The 23,211-nt window shown below is 40.8% G+C and overlaps 2 protein-coding genes across 2 annotated transcripts in view; one reads left to right on the top strand and one right to left on the bottom strand.

The window, feature by feature from the left end:
* The window catches only part of ABHD12 (abhydrolase domain containing 12, lysophospholipase), a 48,573-nt gene extending 42,857 nt beyond the window's left edge, over positions 1 to 5,716 (bottom strand). Inside the window, exon 1 of the mRNA XM_061625621.1 lies at positions 5,390 to 5,716. Coding sequence (XP_061481605.1) covers positions 5,390 to 5,571 — 182 coding nt within the window. The 5' untranslated portion in view covers positions 5,572 to 5,716. The remainder of the gene's footprint in view (positions 1 to 5,389) is intronic.
* Positions 5,717 to 10,755: 5,039 nt separating this feature from the next.
* Positions 10,756 to 21,776, top strand: GINS1 (GINS complex subunit 1). The gene is made up of 7 exons (XM_061626472.1): positions 10,756 to 10,937; positions 14,369 to 14,433; positions 16,168 to 16,263; positions 17,078 to 17,168; positions 18,769 to 18,885; positions 19,294 to 19,368; positions 20,966 to 21,776. The coding sequence occupies exons 1-7, from the start codon at positions 10,863 to 10,865 to the stop codon at positions 21,032 to 21,034; spliced, it is 588 nt and encodes a 195-aa protein (XP_061482456.1). The 5' UTR covers positions 10,756 to 10,862; the 3' UTR covers positions 21,035 to 21,776.
* The last annotated feature ends 1,435 nt before the right edge of the window (positions 21,777 to 23,211 follow it).

Below are 23,211 nucleotides of genomic sequence, written 5' to 3'. Positions count from 1 at the left end.
ACTGATGGCACTTTAGGGAGTAACACAAGCAAAAAAAACGGGGGGGGGGCTTTTCCAAGGATCTACAAGCTAAATGTTGACAGTGGGGGGGGGAGCATGAGTCTGGAGAGGCCAGAGTAGCAAGAGACAAATGGAAGTAGATGCAGTCAGCCATATTTGTGTTTCATTTTGGTCAGGGTAAAAGAAACAAGGGGTTATACAACTTCTTTGCCGAATTAGGTATTATGAATAAACTGGTTTGAACTGTTTTTAGAAATTCGGAGAAAGTTTTGGACCAGTGATAATGGGAGAATGATGGTCCTCCAGTTTGCCTAGGCAGCAATATTCACAAAGTTTCTTTGACAATCAGCATCTTATTTAAAACATTATTAGAAGGCTCGATTTGTTATTATTTCTCACAGGTCACAGGGCAATTTAGGACCATGAAAAAGCACTTTCAGAAACAGTAGGTGGTGTTAGCATACACAGCAAAGCAGCATAGTAAAAACAACGAACAAAGAACAAAAGGATGTCAAAAAACAAAACCTGCCAATATGTAAAAATATAAAGGTACACACACACACACACAATGTCATTATTAAAAAATCAATCCACATCATTGAAACAGGTTTTATCCTGAGCCCCTACAGTAATACAATAAATAGAGCTTACTGTAACTTCCACTCTTAACCATAAAACTGATCAAGCTGCATTGCCAGCTAAATGATTGTATACAACAGGACCTTATGAACATTACAACTGACATGTTTTGAGGACAAGGTACAGAAAAGGGATAACCAAAAACAGACCACATATATTACCGAGGAGCTTACATGATATAAGGATCTTATAATAAATTAATTTACTGATTTCATGTAAAATGTTTAGTATTCATGACCAGGAAATTGAAAATGTGATAGCAAAACACACTAAGGGATAAGAAGGCAACTAGAAAGATAACATGCCCATTGTTTTTGTAACTCATGATTTTAAAGAGTTCACTGATATTTCAAAAGGCTGGCTCAAGTTTCTCATCCAAAAAAAATCTTAATCAAATATTGTGAGCAACATCTCTGCCAATTGTAGTTTGCCATCGTCAAGTTGATTTTTTTTGTAAACTGCATGTTAGATACAACTAAAACTAGCAAAGCTGTGTCCCTCTGATGCAGTATATTGTGCCTGATGTAACCCTTAGTTCCAAACATATTCACGTACTCTCCTACATTATGCCAAAGATGGGGAGGGAAAGAAGGAGTCTTCACAGAGAGACAGAAAAGCCCACTTGTCTTAGAAAGATAAACAGTTATTAAGTAATCTAGGAAGAGGAGGTGGAAAGGCTAGAAGACAAATAGTAGCAGCATTTTGAAGGACTTTTATATCTTGTATGAACCAAGAAGTTTCAAATAATGTACCAAATAATAATTACTGTGATTGATTTCAAAGCCATTTATTTATTTATTTAATTCAACTTTTATACCGCCCATAGCAAGGCTCTCCGGGCGGTGTACATCAAATAAACACATATAATTTAAAAACCAGCTGGTCATCAAGTTACAAAAGGATGTATCATATCACTGTCTGTTAAAACATCAAATACAAATACTAAAATATTAATATATTAAGTGTTAAAAATATTAAACATTAAAACATTAAAATGCCTGGGCAAAGAGGAAGGTTTTCACCTGGCGCCGAAAGGATAGTAATGTATGCGCCAGGCGAACTTCGTCAGGAAGGGTGTTCCATAGTTCGGGGGCCACCACCGAGAAGGCCCTCTTTCTTGTAGTCGCCTTCCGGGCGTCTCTGTGAGTAGGCACCCGGAGGAGGGCCTTCGATGTTGAGCGCAGCGTACGGGTAGGTTCATATTGGGAGAGACGTTTCATCAGGTATTGCCATTCATTTAGTAATCCTGCCACTATGTATTCAAACTGTATGTTTGTTTTTCTAGCAGCAGAATCAACTATGATAAAAGAACAGGATGTCTTAAGCCTTAAGGTTTTCCACTATAGATCATCTGCTCAAAGTGCAAGAAATCAAGCATGGTTTTTAAAATATGCCCTCTGTACTTCACTGTCAGACAATGAAAATACACACATAAGTATACTATGGAAGGCTAGGATAAATTCAAGAACTCTAACTACTCAACGGCTACGTCCAGTCACAAGACTAAAGAATGGTTTGCATTATGAGAATGAGTCTCAATGAGTCTCGAGACTGCACAGAGACCCTTCCTATGACCTCCACAGTTCAGTGTATTGTCTGAACTGTAACGGTGGTTAATTTTAACTATGGTTAGTTGAAATAAGGCAGCCTCATAAATTATGGTTTGGAATCAGATTGTTTCAACCAACCATAGTCAGGATTAACCAGTTTGTCCAGGTTCAAATAATAAATAAGCTGAGGAAGTAAACACTTCTGAACTCATAATCACCGCTGTGCCAAAGGAAGAAAAGAGAGCACACTAGTTTAAGGCTCATTGTGGATTTTTCTTGTAACACTAAACTATGGTTGAGCATTACATCCAAACCAACCCATTATTTATACCAGTGCAAAGCCTTTCAAAATGAAACCATTTTATTTATTTGTGTGTATAACGGGACTGATTAGCAAACAAAGGAATACAAGGCTCAATGGAACAAAGGTGATGTTAATTTACCAAAACAATTTACAACTTCATTAGAAAAGTCTCCCAAGAGCTCAACTCTTGGCCAAAGCCCAATAGTAGAGCACATGCTTTACATATATAAGGCCTCAATCAATCTCCAGTAAAAGGTTCTCAGATAGCAGAGCTGAAAGTGACCTCTGACATCAGACAGCTGTCACAGTAGACATTGGTAGATTAATAGTCTGAGTCTGAATAAAGTAATTTATATGTAGATTTTATTTTTTTTTAATGACTGAACCTCCACTAATTTTAAGACATGTTGTCTTGGAGCACAGGGGAAGCTACAAAATGTCTTCCATAGACTAAGCGAGACAAAACTAAAAAGACTTTTTTGAGGTTACACACATCAAACTGCATATCAACTTCTGTAAGCAGGAAAAAGTTCATACCCAAATTCAAAAAGAAAAATGTACAGAACTGGGCATGTCTGACGTAAAGCAGCCTCTAAATTAATAATCCAATAAGGAAAAACTTGGAAATCTGTTTGAGAGAGAATTTAAATCTACATTTTTATTTAGCAAAGGCAGTATATAAATATTTTAAATACATAAAATATTTATGGTGTTTCCATTTGGAGTATTCAGTGAATTCTGTCTGAAGTCAAATAGGAACTGAGCAGAAGATTTACAACAGCAAAATAAATTTCATCACTGCCAGAAATGTAAACTGTAAGGCAAGCAAGTGAATGCAGATCCAAGAAAGCAACCTGAGATAATTGCCCTGAAACAGCTCCCAAATTATCATTTTTAAATGCATTTTTAATCTGCCCTTCATCAAAAGAATGATGGGGTACAATACATAATCCACAAATGCATACATAAGATCAATTTAAAACAATAAAAACCACAAATCAACATTGCCACCACAACAGCAGATAAAAATACAACATTAAGACAAAAACTCTTAAAAATTGTAGGGCCAGCTACTCAGTCTCCATCCAAAACATACTCTAAGGATCCAAAACATACCTACAAATGCCCTGACAAACAAGTGAAACTTTGCTTGGCGCCAAAACATTATTCACTGGGAAGGCATTTCCCAAGTAGGGCACAACCACAAAAAAGGCCCTTCCATGCTGTGCACCTGTCAGTAGCAGAACGCAGAAAAAAGGCCGCCTCTGCAGATCATGAATATTTTAACTTCTGAATATGTTAAGCCTGCAGGCCTATGTGACTTGGAAGTAATTCCCATTGAAGACAGTGAAGCTTTCTTCCAAGTGAACATGCATTGGATTGCACTGTATGTACTATAAGCTCTTTATTGAGTGATAGTTTCCTTGCTGGGAAATGATCTTTGTGCAATAAATGCTTGGACCTTTCCACACACACACTTGATTGACATCCATCGTAGTCAGAGGGGTGAAACTGCACATGTAGGCACCTAGACTCTGCTAAAATTTAAAGGTTACTAGGTGGTCTGAACAAACATTATCTCCCTAGACCAACCTTGTTCACAGATTGCTGCAAGAATTAAAACAAAAGCAAAGAAACCCCAACAACCACTTTACACCTGTAAACTGCAAAATGTTAGACAATAGTTAATGGTGAGGAATTGTATGTCTTTGTGGTAGGGACATGTTTTTATTTTTATTCTTTTTTTTTCTGCACAGTGTCCTGTGCATTGATGGCACTATATACACAAACAACAACATTAATGAGATGGTCAAAGACTGATGAATGAGTAGTCTACTGGCAACAGAGGAAGAGATGAAATTATAAAATGCTTGATAGTATGATGCTGGAAAGAGGCTTAGTATTACTTAACTACTAATACCCCAGTCCATGTGATTTGTAAGCCACAATCCTTAAGACTAAACTATTCTCTAGGGCTGCCACTGAAATTACTCGGAGAAATTCAACTAAAGTAAGATAGGCTCAGTGGGCAACCTGCGTTTTGTATTTATTTATATGAGATTTCCTTGATTGTTCCTACTCTGTGCCTACCAACAGAAAGAGATCATTAATGGTTCTTTGAGAAATAAATAAATAAATAAAACCTGAAGGCTCAGAAAGTCAGTGATCAAAGCTACCAACATTCCTTGTCTCTTTAGATGTCAACTAAAACACCTCAAAGGGATGTTTTTCAAAGCCACGTTTTCCACACACAACCTTGGCCCGGGTGGTGCCCCTCTACTCCCTTTAAATGTATTGTAGATCTGAAAGGTCCTTAATCTTAAACCTTCGTCTCGTTCTTACACACACCCTTCTTGGCCGGCAGTCGCAGTCGGTAAATCCATTGCAGCAACAGGGGAGGGAGCAAGCTGGAGTAAAGGCACAGGCACCAGGGAAGGCCCCGGGACCCTCTACCAGTAAACTAGACAGTCCCTTCAGACAGCGCCTCATTGCGTAACAGGGGCCCCCCTAGCCCCGCACCCCACTCGGCCTGGCCCTTAACCGAGACTAGGAGAAAGGTGGAGGGGGAAGAGGGGCACAGCCATGGGCATTCCGCTCTGAATCGCTTGCTTGGGGCTGCGCGGATGGCGACGGACCTCAGGCGAACGATGCCGCAGCGATGCCAGGGGCCGGGGGGGTTCGGTGTGGGTGGCTGAAGGGGTAGGAAGGCCCGCTGCAACGATGCCGAGAGGGCCGCCCGTTGTCAAAGAAACGGCAAGGCCGAGGTCGGGCTCGCAATGGCTGCGGTGCCAAAGCAGCTGGGAGGAGAGCGTTGCCATGGTTGCCAGAACACGGTGGGGGGTTACCATAGCGACGCGGCCCTCACTAGGGCAGAGCAGGGCAGGGCGTTTCTCACCTGCCGAGCGTTCGCTTCATGTCGGAGTCACCGGCGGGCCGGGCGCTGCCAGGCAGACGTAGGCTCGGTCTCAAGCTGAAGCCCTTATCCGGTTGCGGAGAGGAGGAAACGGCAGCCGGTGCCGGAGCAGAGGAGGCAAAGCGCTCATGCTCCAAAGTGACGGACTCGTTCCGTTTTCTCATGCCGGCGGTGCCAACGCGCGGGCGTTGCCAGCTCAGCTCGCTCGAGAGAAGACGCCTCCGTCCGAAAGCAACGCTTCCCTCCCTATATTATACCAACCACAGCCCGGCCTCCGAAAGACTAGCGGCACCTCCCAGGCGCCACCAATCAGAAGCAGCCTAAACTCATCTGACCTCCCCCTGCGCGGTTACGTCCCAGGGAAGGGCGGCATGTCTGCTTCTTCTTAAATTACTGTTTTGACCACAATAAAGATGGCTTCTGCGCTGTGCGTTTGTTATTGTTATGTGCCTTCAAGTCGATTACGATTTATGGCGACCCTATGAATCAGCGACCTCCAACAGCATCTGTCATGAACCACCCTGTTCAAATCTTGTAAGTTCAGGTCTGTGGCTTCCTTTATGGAATCAATCCATCTCTTGTTTGGCCTTCCTCTTTTTCTACTCCCTTCTGTTTTCCCCAGCATTATTGTCTTTTGTAGTGAATCATGTCTTCTCATGATGTGTCCAAAGTATGATAACCTCAGTTTCATCATTTTAGCTTCTAGTGACAGTTCTAGTTTAATTTGTTCTAACACCCAATTATTTGTCTTTTTCGCAGTCCATAGTATGCGCAAAGCTCACCTCCGGCACATTTCAAATGAGTTGATTTTTCTCTTGTCCGCTTTTTTCACTGTCCAACTTTCACATCCATACATAGAGATTGGGAATACCATAGCCTGAATGATCCTGACTTTGGTGTTCAGTGATACATCTTTGCATTTGAAGACCTTTTCTAGTTCTCTCACAGCTGCCCTACCCAGTCCTAACCTTCTGCTGATTTCTTGACTATTGTCTCCAGTTTGGTTAATGACTGTGCCGAGGTATTGATAATCCTTGACAAGTTCAATGTCCTCATTGTCAACTTTAAAGTTACATAAATCTTCTGTTGTCATTACTTTAGTCTTTTTGATGTTCAGCTATAGTCCTGCTTTTGTGCTTTTCTCTTTAACTTTCATGAGCATTCTTTTCAAATCATTACTGGTTTCTGCTAAGAGTATGGTATCGTCTGCATATCTTAAATTATTGATGTTTCTCCCTCCAATTTTCACACCTCCTTCATCTTGGTCCAATCCCACTTTCCGTATGATATGTTCTGCGTACAGATTAAACAAATAGGGTATGCCCTCTTATACTGTATATGTATAGGGAATACAAACTACCCTTCTCTCCCATCCCCACTCCCTCCCGCACGTAACGCTTGCAGCCATTTTGAATGTGAGCAACACATTTATTTATTTATTTATTACATTTATATACCTCCCCATAGCTGAAGCTCTCTGGGCGGTTTACAGTTGGCGTTAACGTTTTATCTTACCTGGACTCTGTGCATCCCATCTGATATTGCGACTTAGGATATATTACATATTTTTTTAAAACACAGTTTTTTTAGACCTGTAGTTGTCTACTCTGTTCATAGGGTTTTCATGGTAAGAGGTATTAGGGAGTAGAAAAAGAGGAAGACCAAACAAGAGATGGATTGATTCCATAAAGGAAGCCACAGACCTGAACTTACAAGATCTGAACTGGGTGGTTTATAACAGATGTTATTGGAGGTTGCTGATCCATAGGGTAGCTATAAGTCTTAATCAACTTGAAAGCACATAACAACAACAGTTGTCTATGTACACTCTTTGGGCAAGATGCTCTTCATAAAACTTGGATGCAAAGTCATCTTATCCAACCTCTAGCAATAACTAAGCTGCCGCCAAGAGTCTCAAAACGAGATTCCTACACATGGACCCTATCATTAAATGCCCTTTCACCTGACACACACACACACACACGGGGGGGGGAGTAAGTCTATTGAAGTCAGTGGGGCTTACTTCTGAATAGGGTTGCACCGTCAATTACAAGTCTCTGAGTTTAGCATGTGGACTTGCTTCCAAGTAGGTGGGCATAGGTTTGTAGACAGGAATCAGAAAAGACAGTGCATAGATAAAACAACCTGACTTTCCTCTTTTGTTTTTAACATTTTTACAGTGCCTAGGATATTTTAGCTGCCTAACAGTGCAATCGCATGCACGTTTATGGGATATAATAAAACAAATGGCAGAGCATGGCCATTGAAATACATTGGTTCTTTCTGAATGGAGGAACTGGTATAGGAAATTCAGAATACATTGAATTTCTGAATGGCCACTGGTATGCATTAAACTCAGAGCGATAGTTGCTTGTACAAGGAAGAGTCTTATGGTGCCTTCAGATTAACAAATTTATTATTGCATATGGTTTTATAGACATCACTTCATTAAATTGCCTGCAGTTCATGAAAAAGCATATGCCATAATAAATGTGTTTATCCTTAAGGTACCACAACACATTTTGTTGTTTTTATTGCACGAGACTACTGTTTGTTGCTTACACAATGGATCTTAGGAACCATCTGAAGATGGGCAAAAAGTAAAAATCTTGCCATATTTAATAGGAAGTAAGTCACGCTGTGTTAAATAGGCCTTACTCCGGGTCACTGTGGCTCATAATATAATGTTTATAATAAAATATGTTTAGAATTGCAGCTTTGATGATGACAATGATAAATAATAACTGTAAGGCTGCAATCACACACACACACACACACACACGGGGGGGGGAGTAAGTCTACTGAAGTCAGTGGGGCTTACTTCTGAATAGGGTTGCACCGTCAATTACAAGTCTCTGAGTTTAGCATGTGGACTTGCTTCCAAGTAGGTGGGCGTAGGTTTGTAGACAGGAATCAGAAAAGACAGTGCATAGATAAAATAATTATTTCTGGCAAAGTAGTAAAATAATTAACAGTGCATATACACAATAAAACATGAATTGAAACACCCAAATTACAAAAGCACAAGTTGTTTTAAAGGCCTGGTGAATAAAAAGGTCTTCACCTGGTGCCAAAAATAACATAAGGATGGTGCTAGATCTCTCTGTCTCTAGGGACACTGTTCCTTAACCAGGGTGCCACCACTGAGAAGACCCTCTCATTAGTAGCCACTCATACTTCAGTCAAAAATCAAGTAGGTATACATGGAAGATAGTGTTAGAGGTGGATTGATAATAGCGAGAGCCTGATCCAGTGCAAAGCTAGGAGAACCTTAGTGAAAACTGAAATAGCATGCTGTTACTTCAGAAAAAAACCCAAACATCCTGTAGCACAGGAGTTAGTCAACATGGTGCCCTTCGGATGCTGTGAACTACAATTTCCATCATCTCTGAACATAAGCCATGCTGGCTAGGACTGATGGGAGTTGGAGTCCACAACTGTTGGAGGGCACCACATTCGCTGCCCCTGCTAGGGTTGCCAGGTTCAGGGCCTGAGACTGATCCTGTATCTTTAGGAGAAGAGAAAGTCAGCCAAGTGCAGGTGTCCTTGCAACCCTGTAATGGGAAAAGCCACAAGGTGGAATTCTCCCTTCCCCCTGCACAACTTTTAAAGATACAGAAGACCTCTTGGTTGCCAGGCCCAGCCTCCAAGAGGTCTTCTGTATCTTTAAAAGTTGTGCAGGGGGGAGGGAGAATCCCACCTTGTGGTTTTTCCCATTCCAGTGCTACAAGAACACCTGCACCTGGCTGACTTTCTCTTCTCCTAAAGATACAGGATCAGTCTCAGGCCCTTAACCTGGCAACCCTAGCCCCTGCTGTAGCACCTTAAAGACAAACAAATGTATTACAGCAGGGGTTTCCAAACTGTGGTCTGTGGACCCCCAGTGGTCTGCAAGCATCATTCCGGTGGTCTGCAGCATGTCTGCATTAAATATTCATATAGGTTATTGTATTACAATTTGAATTCTGTGGAATGTAATTGTATTACAGCAATTGTAATGCAGTAAAATACAATATAAGAAATAAAATAAGCAATAAAATACAATTAAAAATCATGCAGCATCTAGCACAGCTCATTAGAATTGCTGAAACAGAAAAATTATTAAGTGGTCCACCAAGACCATCAAGCAGTTTTCAAGTGTTCCATGGAGAAAAGAGTTTGGGAACCACTGTACTACAGCATAAGTTTTTTTGGACTAGAGACCATTTCATCAGATGCTGCTGTTTAAGCAATAGCAGTGCGTAGGTGCTTTTTTGCTTCCTGCCTGGTCAACATGTTTAATTGTTGTAAACTGCCCAGAGAGCTTCAGGCGGTATATAAATGCAATAAATAAATAAATAAACATGTGTATCTGCTATTAAAGCAGATTACAGAACCACAAAAATTAAAAAATAATCTTGTGGCTAACAAATTTATTATGGGACACAGGCCATAATCCACCCACAAATTTAAATTCCAGAGGAGTATTCTCTCTTCACTGTAAACACAACCATTCATTTTCTGGTACCCAAATATACAGTATTGTGGCATGAACTTTTGTAGAAGAGCCTACTTCATCAGATTAATGGCATGGATAGTATTCCTGTATCTATATATCCCAGAATTAGTAGACTGTTTTGCAAGGTGATAATTAAAAGAAGAAAAGGAAAAAATACTGAGCTACACGCATGAAATGTGTGGAAAGGTGCCACAGGGGGAAAGTGGAAACCAGTGTTTTCCAATGGAAATGTTTCACACATTCAGTTGCGACTGAGGGTAGTCATGAAATATGGAGTGATGTCATCCTCGCCCCATCGATCTCTTATCATGCCAGTAAATCCCTAACAGTGCAATATAACTCTCTACCCAGAAGTAAATTCCATTGATGTCAGTGCTGTTTCTCCCAGGTAAATCGGTAGTGCTTCGACCCCAGGTACCTTGCGAATCCAATCCTGTGTTTTCCAAATACTGCCTGCCCCAACGCATACATAACATAAAATAGTAGAGTTGGAAGGGGCCTGTAAGGCCATCGAGCCCAACCCCCTGGTCAATACAGGCATACCATACATTTAAAACACATTTCCCACCCACTCCCTAAAAAAAACAAAACTCTTGGGAACTGTAATTTACCCCTTACAGAGCTATTATTATCAGCAACCTTAATAAGCTAACAGTTTCCAGGATTCAGTGAGGGTGGGGTGCGGTGGGAAAAGGAAATGCTGCAAATGTATATTTTGTCGTACCGATGCCTTAAGAAACAGCTGCAATACAGAGTTAAGTTTGTTCCTTCCCTTTTTCTGTACAGAGGCATTCTTGGGGGCGGGTCTTTCCTTCCTTCCTCCTCCCCTTTCCCCCCTTGTCTTCCTATTGGCCGAGAGGATTTGGAGGCGTGTGTTTTGCTCGCGCGCGCGCCAAAAAGAAAGGCCGGTTAGCTTTGGCCGCTGTTGTCCGACGAGATCTACTCTTTCAGGCCACCATGTTCTGTGAGAAAGCCATCGAGCTCATTCGGGAACTCCACCGCTCCAGCGACGGGCAGCTTCCTTCTTTCAATGTGAGCTTTTGGTGTGCTTACTTTTCCTCAGGTCTCCGAAGGCCGCTCTCTGGGTCAAGTCGCCCGGCCTGAGGGGACTTTTGTGAGAGAAACGCGCGGCCAAACGGAGTGGGGTCGTCTGTCTGTGACGGACCGAGGCGCGTCCGTTGGTGCCTCCTGAGTCAGGCTTGGGCCCAGAGAGTGCTCGCTTGCCGTCCCAAAATCCAGAATAGGGCTGTAATCCTAACTCCACCGGTTGGGAGTAAGGCCCATCGGGTTCAGTAGGGTTTGCCTCTCAGTGGGACCCTTAAGGCTGCGCTGCGGGGCCACAGCTCTTTGGGGAAGGGGCATCTGCCTTGCACGCATTCAGTCCCCAATGGCATCTCCAGGTAGGGCGGTGAGAGACTCCAGCCTGAAAAAACCCTGGAGAGCTGCTGGTGCTGGTGGTGTAGACAGCTCTGAGCTAGGTGGACCAATGGTCTGACTTGGCATAAGGCATCTCCTGTGTTACTATGCCATGCCTTTATTAGGCTAGCCAAAGCTTCAGGAAAGAGTGAACAAGGTTTCTCGTTCTCCAGAATTCTTTGTCAGCATGGGAAGGGGGGGGGCTGGCCTGATGTTAAAGCCATAAAGTCTGCCTTGGTTCATTCATTGGCGATCACTCATGGCTGAGTAAGATTGTCTTCTAGGGTAAGGTCTTTAACAGTGGGTCCATAAGTGACTGTGGAGGCCAATTCTGGATCCACACAGCCTCCCACAGTGAGGACATAGGTTTCCAGATGGAAGATGGTCACGATGAGGATTTGCTTGACGTGCCTTCCGCTTAGCTCGTTTGTCCCTTTCGCCCTATACTCGTGCTTCTTCAAAGTCCATAGCACCTTTGATAATGGCCGACCTCCAATTGGGACGCTCATGGGCCAAGACTTCCCAGTTCTCGATGCTCATGTTACATTTTTTTAGATTAGCTTTGAGAACATCTTTAAACTTCTTTTGCTGTCCACCGATATTCCGTTTTCCATCCCTAAGTTGGGAGTAAAGTAGCTGCTTTGGAAGATGGTGATCAGGTATTCGAACCACATGGCCAGTCCAGTGAAGTTGATGTTGGAGGATCATTGTTTCAACACTGGTGATCTTTGCTTCTTCCAATATGCCAAGATTAGTCCGCCTATCTTCCCAAGTAATTTGCAGAATTTTCCGGAGGCAGCATTGGTGGAATCTTTCAAGAAGCTGGGAGTGGCGTTTATAGATGGTCCATGTTTCACAGGCATACAGTAAGGTCGGTAGTACAATGGCTTTGTAAATAAGCATTTTGGTCTCCCTGCGAATATCCTGATCCTTGAACACTCTATGCTTCATTCGGGAGAATGCGGCACTCGCAGAGCTCAGACGATGCTGAATTTCAGCGTCGATGTCAGCTTTTACAGAGAGATGGCTGCCAAGATAAGAAAAGCGATCAACATTCTCCAGTGTCACACCATTAAGCTGGATTGATGGTGCTACAGAGGGATTGGTTCGCAGTTGCTGATGAAGCACTTTGGTTTTTTTTATGTTAAGCGAGAGGCCAAGCTTTTCATATGCTTCTGCAAAGACATTTAGGATAGTTTGAAGATCTTCCTCTGAATGTGCGGAGACTACATTATTCATCGGCATATTGAAGTTCTATGACAGAGGTTGTAATTACCTTACTTTTTGCTCCTCCACGACAACATGACGGCGACAATTTTGGATAACAATGGATCTCAAAGTGATCCATTCAAAGTGGGGTCAGGCGTCAAAACAGGGATGTGTCATTCCTCTGACCTTATTTACTACTTTCATCGCCATGATTCTACACCTTGTTGAGGTGAAACTTCCCACTTGCGTGGAAATCACATATCGAATAGATGGAAAGCTTTTTAATCTCAGTAGGCTACATTGGTACCAGACTTAGGATGGAGTGTGGGAAGAGGCAGCCGGCTTAATGGTTAAGTAGCAGGGCTGTCAAATCCACTTTCCATTATGTAACGCATAAGAGGTTTTGGGAGTACCTGACTGCACAATAAAATGAACTGTTTTGTTCTACTGTGGGTACTACATCTTCCACTGTATGGACAAAGATTGGTATCCTTGTATAAAATTTGATGGTGGTTGCTTTTACTAAAAAGGCTCTAGATGGAGCATAATGGGATTTATGAGCATTATGGATGCATTGTGTGTCTTGAAGGTGGGGAAGGTGTTGATCAGTTATTTCATTATAAGTTTTTGACATAAGAGCAGAGCAATCATAACCTTCAGTCTGCTGTTTTTAGGATGCAGCAGAGATTTCCACCAGTGGGGAGGCTATGCCAGCACAGAGATTCCCACTGTGTCTGCTGAAAGTGCAGGTGGAAACTACTTCCAGTGGTATCTCTGGCAGCAATAGCCAGTGTAACACCACCACCACCATGAGGTGGGGAGAGGGTGGAGCTGGGCCAGTTAAAGATCTGTAGGATCCAAAGCCTTTCCAGTTACTAGTCCAGGAGCATATGTAGAAAAATCATGTGGTGTGGCAGAATTAGTGAAAAGAATGTGCATTTGGTTTTATTTGATCAGAAACTACCTATAAGTACATAATTTCCATGGTGTGACTCTGTGGTATGTGGTGTATAGTTTTGATGACATCATCAAGATGACTATCATCAAAATTCCCAAATCATGAATATCTCTGTAAATAGTGGGCGGATTTCAATTTATAAGGTCTCAATTTAATGATAAATCAGAAAGCTACAGAATAATAATAATTTCCATGGTGTAACTATTGTGTGATGCATAATATTCATAATGTCTGGTACCACTTCCCTTTCTAAATCCAGCTTCAACATCTGGCATTTCTCGCTCCATACACAAACTATTTCAAGAAAGTTGAGGAAAGTTACAAAGAAAACTTAAAGGACTACCATACCTGAAAATCAGTATTCAGGTACATCTCAGTTGAACTGGATGCACATGGCCCTACCTGCAGAGTATATTCCATGAGGCTTGCAATCTCATTGAATCACGCCATTGAACTCTTGTTACTCTAGTCATTGTTTTACCAACCAGCTCAAAAGGAAAAGAAGAAACAGAGGGGAAAGCTTCAGAATGTTGACAGCAATAAATTCTAGATACTGTAGTGGAAAATTTCAAAAGAATGGAGATTTAAACTAAAATATAAATCAGAATGTGTATTTGAGTGTAGACCTAGCCTGTGGTTCCTATTTTTAAATGTTTAAAATAAATAATCCAGCTAATGATATGCTTACTGAAATCACCATATGTGTGCAGATCTTCTTGTGTGAACTGAATTGTATTTAAAGATTTCTGTTTAGGTGATTGATGGCCTACTTCCACTTTTTGATAGGAAAAAAGCTTGCATTTTTATTTATTGTTTTTGTTTTAATTAGTTAGAATAATAATTCAAAATGCCTGATGAATTTGTGCTTTTCATGTTGCAGGAGGATAGGATCAGACAAGTACTTGAGGAGATGAAAGCATTGTATGAACATAACCAGACTGATGTGTAAGTAAGGTACTTTCAATAAGAAACAAAGGGAAAAAATTATCTGCATGAAGTAAGATTAAAAAATAAAATTAAGAAGTGAAAAATAAAAGCACTTTTTTAATATTGTGAAAACAAATTTCCTAAGTATAGCTACCAGGAAAGTCTGAGCATCCTTAAAATAAGTTCTCAGTATTTTGTTAAAGAAAGTCTCCAGTAGCTGTGGTCTGGGTTATTCCCTGCCCTTCTCTTTTGTATAGGTGTTTTAATGCCTTAATTTGTTTTTCTACTCTTCCCTATCCAAAACCCATAAATAAAACTTCAGAATTAAAAGACTTGTTGGCTAGCTAGTTCTATAAGAATAGTTTGGGTAAAACTAGTAATTCTGAAAACATTTATTTTGAGAAAACAGCTTGAACAGAATTTGTCAAACAAGAAATTAAACAGAAAATAGGAAATCGCCTAATGAGTTTAATTTTAAAATTACTTGCTGCATGAAATAGTTTTAATAACACTTTGATAAAATGAATTCCAAGAGCCCATATGTCAGCAATATCAGTGCATTTTCTTTAAGGGAAAAGTCTGTTTCGGGTACAAATTGTGTGATTCTCAACCAGTCAGAAGCACTGCAGTTATAATTTCAAATGGCCACAGCATAGCCCAACTGTATATTTGATCCCAACACAAGGGAGAATTTACAGAGTTTTCCATGTAACTGGTGTGTCAAGAAACCAGGCTGTCAACAGATTTTTGCTTGGTTTATGTGTCTGCTTATATAAACTATTTCCTTCCCCTGCATCCTCTGACACACGCCAAACATTTAGGGGAAGGGTGAAGTTGCCCTCTCACTTTGCAAATGGCTAGTCACAACACAATGTACGTATGGTATGATGGGACCTACACACTGCTGCGCCATAAAGTAAGGTCTTTCTCTGTTACTTACTTTGCACTGCGCTTTAGAGAAAGGCAGGAATCGTGAGATCACTTGAATCTGTTTCTGCTTTCCCTGAGCCCCAGACTGAGGTGAGAGAAGACCCCTTTTCCTTTTTTCCCCAGCTGTTTGAGAAAGAGAGAGCAACTTAGCTTCTTTCCTTCTTGAAAGCCTGTTAGAAATGACTCCTCCAAAACTATTGTGTGTCCCAGAGGATTTGGATGAGTTTCAGTTTGCATTGGACTTACAGCTGGAATGAACAAACTCTCCCATTCTCTGCATGTTGGAAAGGGGTGAAGGTCATACCCAGCACAAAGATCTCCCTTTCCAAGTACTTTGCAGTTCAAAGAAACTGGAAGGGAAGGGGATCTCTGTGCAGGATAAAGTTTGTAATGCTGTAATTACTTATCAATATGATCATTTGTAATTGTTGTGTGTAGTTTTTAAATTATTGTTCATTTGATTTGTTGTTAGTGACTTTAGACACAGTGTTGTAGAAAAGCAGCATACACAAAGTAAAATAAACAACTACTAATAAAGTCATAGAGAGCCAGTGTGGTGTAGTAGTTATGACCTGGGAGACCAGGGTTCAAATCCCCACATAGCCATGAAGCTCACTGGGTGACCTTGGGCCGCTTACCATAAAAACGCTATTCACAGGGTCACCATAAGTTGGGATCAACTTGAAGGCAGTCCATTTCAATGAAGTCATCAGTTTGATGGGCTGACTTATTCACACTAAATAAGATGGTCTACCTAACCACAATATGTATTTGATTTCAAGGCACATGTATTTGATTTCAAGCTTGTCCTTCTATTATCAGAAATGAAGCTAAATCAGGACACAGTGAGCTGATTCCAACAATCAAGTTTCGCCACTGCTGTCTGCTGAGAAATCGACGATGTATTATTGCATACCTGTAAGTTTCTTGATGGTTATCTGTGACTAGAGAAATGAGACCAAACACATTTCAGAAATCATTCTCAAGTATTTCAGAATCATACTTCTGGGACTGATAGAGTTCAGAGGGATTTCCCAGGGTCACTGGACCTGCACAGGAGTCGTGAGTGCTTGGGTTTATTCACATAACCAGGCTAATCATCCCTTATGAAGAAACATACTTTTCATTAATGAAAGCATATGCTTTGACCTGCTTTGCTGCATCTTTATAGCTTATCACTGAAGTGATTATGTGCCCATGCACACATGTAACAGCCTAATGCACAATTCAGCTGTGCTGCACTAACGCACCTTAGCACCAGCAAGCCTAGGTTTATCTGGGATTTAGATATTACATTGTCTGGCTGCTGTGCATCCGGTAGTGATACTTTTGTGACATGTAGGAGCAGATTGAACAGTCCAAGAGCTACCAGTCTGTGGCCCTATATTTCCAAGTCAGGGGCTGTTGTAAGCGCTTCAGACAGAAGCAACTCTTACTAATGGTCTCAGGCTATGGTCTGAAGGCACATAAGGCCAGCTCCAGGGTCAGGTCTGGTCAGTGCCTGGATGGGAGACTGCCTGGGAGCCATATGTAAGCCGCCTTGGGTTTCTATCATGAAAAGAAAGGCGGGGTGGAAATGAAATAAATAAATAATGGCTTTTTGCAGAATTAGTTCAAGAGTAATCAGATTATAATAAAATATTATGAACAATTCAGTATTTACAAGGAGATTAAATGACATCTGCTTCTGATTATGAATACTTCTGTTATGCTCCCATGTTTGTTTTCTCAGGTATGACCGCTTACTTCGCATCCGGGCTCTTAGGTGGGAATATGGTAGTGTGTTGCCAAATGCTGTCCGATTTCACATGTCAGCTGATGAAGTAAGTAAATTTGTTATACATATAGGTTGAAAAGATAATCAACACTTTCAAAATAAAGGAATGTATAGAGAGTACAGAATAGAGAATATTATTCATAAGTGTTGAGTAACCTAGCCATGTCATACACACTTACAGACATTTGTGGCAATTTAACTTAAGCCTTAGCACAGTGGTAGAGCACCTATTTGCATGCTATCTATACCTTAGATAGCAAGAATGGATCTTGTATAGCAGGGCTGGAAAGATCGGCCTGAGAGCTTGCAGAGCCCACTCCCAGTCAGATATTAACTCTAGTCTGCTTGTGTTGCACTTATTGCCAAAAAGGAAGAACTAGATATTTCCATTATCAAACTGAAGAATGGGATGCTTTAATGTTCTCAGCTTTAACCCATACATCTTTGCAAAATGTATCCAATAAATGTATTTATTTCTTGTGGAGTTCTAATGAACAATATTGAAATGAGTTTTCTTCATTCTGACAAGTAGCGGCTGCAAACAGTCACAGACACTAGTGTTACCAGCAAATAAGTTTGGAATAGAGGAATATAAATTGGCTGGAGCACATTGTCTTAGCTTGCTCTATAATCGTATATTTTACAACTCAGTCATCACGACTCTTCATACAAAACAGCCACGGTACATGTTTGGAAAAGGCACATAGTACAGGCAACTTAGGATTTCAGCATGCAAGTGAAGTGACTACATGTCTGAATGCTTTCCCTCTATATTCTGAAAGGGCATGGCCCCAGCAGGGCTATACCGTGTGCATTTTCTGAAATAGTAATTCCATCTGCATCATACATTTTTTTTGTTCACATTTTGGTAGTCCAGTGGCTTCAAAGTGTGTTCCTAACAACCGTATTGTTCCTTGGAAGCTTTTAAAGGGTTTTTCATGTAGAAGAATAGTAATGGCAAGGAAGCTTCCCTTAATATAATATGACAGCTGCCCACCACTATCAACCTTTCTTATGAGAAGAAATCAAGTTTATTTAAAAAAAATATTCCTGTACGATATGGAATTGCAGGGGGCATTGGTTGTTGTTTAGGGCTCATTATAAGTTCACATGAAGCGATGGTGAAGCCCAACAGGTCTAACCAATGTATCATTTGAAATCAGCCTGTGCCCCAGAATCTTCTACAATGCACAGAGGCTCAGCAGGAGTTAAAGAGGAAAGGGTTCACTAAAGGTGGTAAGGTTGAAAGTCACTGCTGTAGGACACTTGTATCCCAGAATACTAGAGTTTTTACTCCTGATTAAGCAGGTTGTGGCCATTTATTTATTTTATTTAACAAGATTTATATACCAGTTAAAACTCTAACCAAGTTTACAAAAAATAAAATGTTCATCAGAAAATACCAATAAAATCAACAGACTTTAAAAACCAGCAGACAAAATAAAATTATAAAAATATAGATTAAAATCAACAATTTTAAAAACATCTACTTACACATCTGGGTAGGCTTGCCTAAATGAAAAAGATTTTAACAGATGTCAAACAGTACAATGAAGGCACCTGCCTAATATTTCCCCCAGCGCCTTTAGTTTTTAGTTTGAAAATAGTATTTCAGGGTTCATTAAGAAAATGTCTTACATTTCCAGGTGGTGTGGTTCAACCAGTATAAAAAGTCTTTGGCTACCTATATGAGATCGTTAGGAGGAGGAGATGGGTTGGACCTTACACAGGACATTAAACCCCCCAAAAGCTTGTACATAGAAGTAAGTGGAATTTAGAACTATGGAATGCTTTATTTAGAAGTGGGATCACAGTTAATTGGCATTGGCATTAGTAGGTATTAAAGTCTACGCATTCCTTGTTTCAACTAGGAAGCAGTTTACTTGGGGGGAAATCTACATACTCTTTAAGAGTTTGTGTTTCATTTTTCATAGGATTGTTGCCTTCTATTATCGCAGACTTCAGAATATAAACTTTGGTTAACAGGATAATGAAAAGCTGAAAGAACAACTTACTGATATGTTCATATATAGGAAGTATGAATCCATTTATGCTTAAAGTCCTTACCATCTCACACAAACAATTAATGTGGCATATATAGCTACTTATTTCCTTAATACAGGCTTATCTGACATTACTTTTACTTTGATACCTCTTCATTCATTCTTCAGGTTCGATGTTTAAAAGACTATGGAGAATTTGAGATTGATGATGGCACAACAATTCTGTTGAAGAAAAATAGTCAGGTACGTATGACAAGCCAGCAAACAGAGCAAGTACTCCAGTTGGATACTCTGTTGGAACTATATGGAAATGGCTTCCCTCTGCTTCTGGCAGTTACGGATATAGGGAGTTGCCCTTTATTGGGTCGGGTACATTTAGCCTACTATTTACTCTGATGCAGTAGCTCTCCATGGACTTATGCAGAGGTTCTTATCACCCGCTACTGGCTCCTTTTATTTGGACAGCCTAGGGATCGAACCAGAGCTAGCTCCAGGTTTGCACAGGCCCTCAGCGTTGATATTCTCTGTTGCAATGTGCAACAGGCAGCCCCAACTTTTCTCACCTCCTCCTGCCCCTCTGAGAGCCAGTGTGGTGTAGTGGTTAAGGTGTTGGACTGCGACCTGGGAGACCAGGATTCGAATCCCCACACAGCCTTGAAGCTCACTGGGTGACCTTGGGCCAGTCACTGCCTCTCAGCCTCAGAGGGAGGCAATGGTAAACCCCTTCTGAATACCGCTTACCATGAAAACCCTATTCATAGGGTCGCCATAAGTCGGAATCGACTTGAAGGCAATACATCCTCCTCCTCCTTCTGCCCCTCTGCCTTATAAAAGCCTGGTGGTTGATAGATGAGGGGAATCTCCTTGCATGCAGCAAAGAAAGGGAAGAGGAGGAAGCAGCAGTGCTGATGGAGAAACTGGTTGGGAAGAAAGAGGCAGGAGCAAGCTGATGGTGCTGGGCCATTAGCAGCAGCCTTTCCGTGCTGCTTAGCCTGCCTACAACCTTCTGTATGCAAAATATATGCTGTGGTTCTTCCACATTCTCTTTATGCTTACCATTTTAAACTTTTTTAATGTCATTATATCCATTTTCTTGAAGGAAAAACCTGGAACCATTTTAGTGCTTTATATGTGGAAAGATTCTGAAGCATTTCAGCATGTTGTCTTAGTTACAAATAACCTTTACTATTCTGTCCATTATAGGGACCCCATTTGCAGACAGATAGTACAGATAGAATTGGGAGTTACTACCTTAACCGCCATAAAGAAGAAGACCAGGGCTGGTGTACTTTTGTGTAAAAGAAAAAAAGGGGAAGGACATTTTGGTAGTTTGGCATCTGTCTCTTACATGCCATGTTACACTTGCCAAACCCCTCCCCACAACTGTTTTAAATATACAGGAGCCCTGTTCTCCTTCACATCTGGTCAGCCTAATCTGATCAGATGCTAATCCTAAATATACGTACCTGGGGATAAGTCCCATTGAATTCACCAAGATTCACTTGTGATTAAACATACATAGGATTGGGCTGCGAGTTGCTTTTAATTATTCTTACATAATGTCATGCAGAACTGAAAGAGTTGTGATGCTGAAATTCAATGCAAGACCATGGGAGTTTTCAATATAAAAGAATACCTGTGAATGATGCTATAGCTACATGCAGAATATATAGGGATATTGCAGGAAAGTGTGGTAGGGAGGAAGCTAGTCTACAGGATATTAATCTAGACCATTTTAAGTTGTTGTGAAGTCAGACTTTGAAACTCTTGGTGGTTTGTAAATGGGATGATGAAAGAGCATAAAGGTCTGCCTCAACTTTGCATTTTTTTTTCTTCTCAGCATTTTTTACCACGCTGGAAATGTGAGCAGTTAATCAGACAGGGTATTTTGGAGCATGTCCTTTCTTAACTTGCTGTTCACAAGACTAAGTATCTAAAAACTAAATATTTTAGCACATTTTAAAATAGGGGTAAGTATAAAACATCCCACAATGTTGTCTTTGGGGAAAAAAGACTTAAAGTCGCTGTTGTGAGAACTGCATGAGTACTTCATGAAGAGGAAAAAGGAGAATATATGGCTAACCATTTTAGAAGATTGCTATCCTGAAACAAGTGGATTTTCTTTTATGTTCATAGTTTTTTCAAGTCCTGCCTTTATTTCTGGACATGTTTTTGCCAGATGGCATTGTGTTGCTGAATGTTAAGAAATCCACCATAAGATACTATGGCCTCTGTGGATTTTGTGGTTGAAAAAATATTTCATGCAAGCTCCTAATATTAGCAAGTTGCTGGTAGAAGCTGTTTCCCTTAAACAGAAGCATATACCTTCCTTTGTAAATTGAGGGCTTAAAACAGTTCTTGAGCTACAGTTTGTTCTGATAGTGTAGCACACAGTTTAAATCTAACCCAATACCTGCTACTTTATGTTATGAGGTTTGTAGAGAGTTTAAATTTTATCTTGAAGATCAAGCTATTATTGCAAGATGACAGGACTGGAGCATTGGGTCCTGATATATGAGTAGGGAGATACTTGTAATAGAATAGCGATCAAAGCATATGTAGTACAAGAGTTGAATGAAAAGTTGTCATTAGAATACTTTTGCTTTAATTAGCCAGATTGTACCTTATTAAAACTATATTATATATGTAAACATTTATCTCCAATTTTATATGTAAAAAACCAAAAAGCTTTCAGAAATTATTTCACCTGCATTTGGGTTGTATGTGATGGACTCTAATAGAATCTATCAAACTCAAGAGACTCAAGAATCTATCCCTGAGCTTGTGCACAAAACCTGAATATCTTAAGGACCACATAAACCCTTATATCCAAGCCCGATCACTGAGATCATCTGGAGGAGCACTGTTAGTTGACCCCCATAGTAGTCTGACTGGCCTCAGCCAGAGGTTGGGCATTTAGTGTTGCAGGTCCATGCTATGCAACATTTCTGGCAGAAATTTGGCAGCCATCCTTGCTTCTGACTTTCAGACATCTCTTGGAGACTTTTATTTTTTTATTTGATTTATAGTCTGCCCTTCCTCCCAGAAGGAGCCCAGGCCGGCAAACAAAAGCACTAAAAACACTTTAAAACATCATAAGAACAGACTTTAAAATACATTAAAACAAAACTTTAAAAACATTTTTTTAAGAAGCTTTCAAGACATCTTTAAAAAAATGGTTTAAAAAAACATTAAAAAGCAATTCCAACACAGGCACACTGGGATAAGGTCTCAACTTAAAAGGCTTGTTGAAAGAGGAAGGTCTTCAACAGGTGCCGAAAAGGTAACAGAGATGGCATCTGTCTAATATTTAAGGGGAGGGAGTTCCACAGGATAGGTGCTGCTACACTAAAGGGCCATTTCCTATATTGTGCAGAATGGACCTCGTGATAAGATGGTATCTGCAGGAGGCCCTCACCTGCAGAGCGCAGTGATAAACTGGGTATATAAGGAATAAGACAGTCTTTCAGGTATCATGGTCCCAAGCTGTATTGGGCTTTGTACACCAAAACTAAAACCTTGAACTTGGCCCGGTAGCAAATGGGCAGCCAGTGCAATTATTTCAGCAGTGGGGTGACATGGTGGCGATACCCTGCTCCAGTGAGTAGTCTTGCTGCTGCATTTTGCACTAGCTTCAAGGGCAGCCTGTGATGTTCTTGCTTATAGTGTAAATATGGTAAGTGCTGTTTATATAGAAGACATATAGTAAGTGGAGTGAAAGAGGAGGGGGGAGTACATGAGCAGTAGAATGCTGGATGATTGGCTGAGCGTTTGAATGGCTGGGAGTATAAATGGAAGAATGACAGTTGAATCTGGGTGGATGTTGGGAGTGTAGAGAAAGGTGTTTGAGGATGGATGTTGGGAGTGTGGAGAAAGGTGTTTGAGGGTGGAGGTCAGGAGTGGAGAAAGAGGGAGTTGGAGTTCTGATTAATAATAAGTCAAGTACAAAACAGGAATAGATGAAGCCATACACTTGTGAAACATTCTAAAACTAATCTTGTTATTTCTGATATTTAATAAATACTTATTTGTTTTACCAAAGGCCTGATCCTTGGCTGGGGGATATACATACCAGAAGGGAGGGGC

This window comes from Rhineura floridana, chromosome 4 (assembly GCF_030035675.1).
Source record: "Rhineura floridana isolate rRhiFlo1 chromosome 4, rRhiFlo1.hap2, whole genome shotgun sequence".
In the NCBI taxonomy this organism is placed as follows: domain Eukaryota; kingdom Metazoa; phylum Chordata; class Lepidosauria; order Squamata; family Rhineuridae; genus Rhineura; species Rhineura floridana.
This window is presented reverse-complemented; position numbering and strand designations above follow the sequence as displayed.